Genomic DNA, 1,199 nt, shown 5'->3' with positions numbered 1-1,199 from the left:
GGGAAAGAGGATAAATCCCTCCCCGCGGCATCATGAAGCGCGGGTGCTGCTCTTCTAACTGTGGTGGTTTTGCATAGCTTGGTGATATGGGGGGGTTGGGGGTTTTTTTTTTTGGTTTGTTTTGGGTTTTTTTAGGTTTTTTTTTCTCTCCACACAAAATCAGCGTGTCTCATTGTGTCGGCACAGATCATGCATGCATTTTCAGTTGCTCCCTTCGACCAGAACTTGTCGATCGACGGGAAGATACTGAGCGACGACACCGCGACGCTCGGCGCCCTGGGAGTCATCCCCGAGTCTGTCATTTTGTTAAAGGTAACGGGCGAGCGCGGCCGCTCGAATTAAGTCAAGTAAAGCGGAGAATCGGGCGAATTTTTATCCAAGCAAAGAGGAAACACGGCGCCACGCACGTGAGAACCGCCGTGCCCTAGACGTGCCCACTCGTAGCCCGATTTAACAAGTTTCTCCTGGAGGAGGAAATTCCTCTTTTTAATTTTTTTTTTTTATTAAAGAGCGTTTATTCACTGCCCTTTGGTCCTGAGCTGCTGAGCCCCAAAAATGGCTGAATTAAGGGAGTGAGTCCTCCCGTCGCATTCCCAGCCGGTGTTTGGCCGGAAGACTCATTCCCCTCCATGAATCTGTCAGGCTGTGACCTTCCAAACGAGCTTCCTCGCCCGTTAATCCCCCGCTCCGCTTGATTTATTTATTTTTTTCTTTAATTTTTTTTCCAGGCCGATGAACCGATTGCAGATTACGCGGCGATGGACGACGTTATGCAAGGTGAGGAGGGGCGCGGTTTGGGGCAGTAATGTTGGGAGACGCAGGATTGTCGTGTTGGATTTGGGTCTTGGGGGTAGAAAACGGAGACTTCGATGCTTTCCTGTCGCTGGACGGGCCAGCGCGCGGTTGTTCCTTTTAGAAACAGTTGTGGAGAGACTTCTGACTCCCTTTTTCTTTCCATCCCCAGTTTGTATGCCCGAAGAAGGATTTAAAGGTGAGTCTGGGTTGGTTTTTTTGGAATTAAGTAGGAATTAAGTAAATTAAATGAAGCCCACACCGACTTCACCTCCACCTCATCATCTTTTGGTCATTGTCTTTTCAGGGACTGGTTTACTTGGACACTGATGGTTTTATCGAAGCGTTGACAACGGAGGAGCGACCAGAAGGGAAGAGGATTTTGACACGGTAGGGACATGAAATGA

General features: G+C 49.0%; 1 protein-coding gene across 1 annotated transcript in view; it reads left to right on the top strand.

Annotated features, from left to right (window-relative positions):
• The window catches only part of USP48 (ubiquitin specific peptidase 48), a 28,008-nt gene extending 26,820 nt beyond the window's left edge, over positions 1 to 1,188 (top strand). Inside the window, exons 23-26 of the mRNA XM_009876320.1 lie at positions 187 to 312; positions 729 to 777; positions 965 to 991; positions 1,100 to 1,188. Of these exons, the coding sequence (XP_009874622.1) occupies positions 187 to 312; positions 729 to 777; positions 965 to 991; positions 1,100 to 1,122 (225 nt within the window). The 3' untranslated portion in view covers positions 1,123 to 1,188. The remainder of the gene's footprint in view (positions 1 to 186; positions 313 to 728; positions 778 to 964; positions 992 to 1,099) is intronic.
• The last annotated feature ends 11 nt before the right edge of the window (positions 1,189 to 1,199 follow it).

The sequence above is a fragment of the Apaloderma vittatum genome, unplaced genomic scaffold (assembly GCF_000703405.1).
Source record: "Apaloderma vittatum isolate BGI_N311 unplaced genomic scaffold, ASM70340v1 scaffold8199, whole genome shotgun sequence".
NCBI lineage: Eukaryota > Metazoa > Chordata > Aves > Trogoniformes > Trogonidae > Apaloderma > Apaloderma vittatum.
Note: the sequence above shows the minus strand (reverse complement) of the source record. Positions and strands in the feature narration are given on the sequence as shown.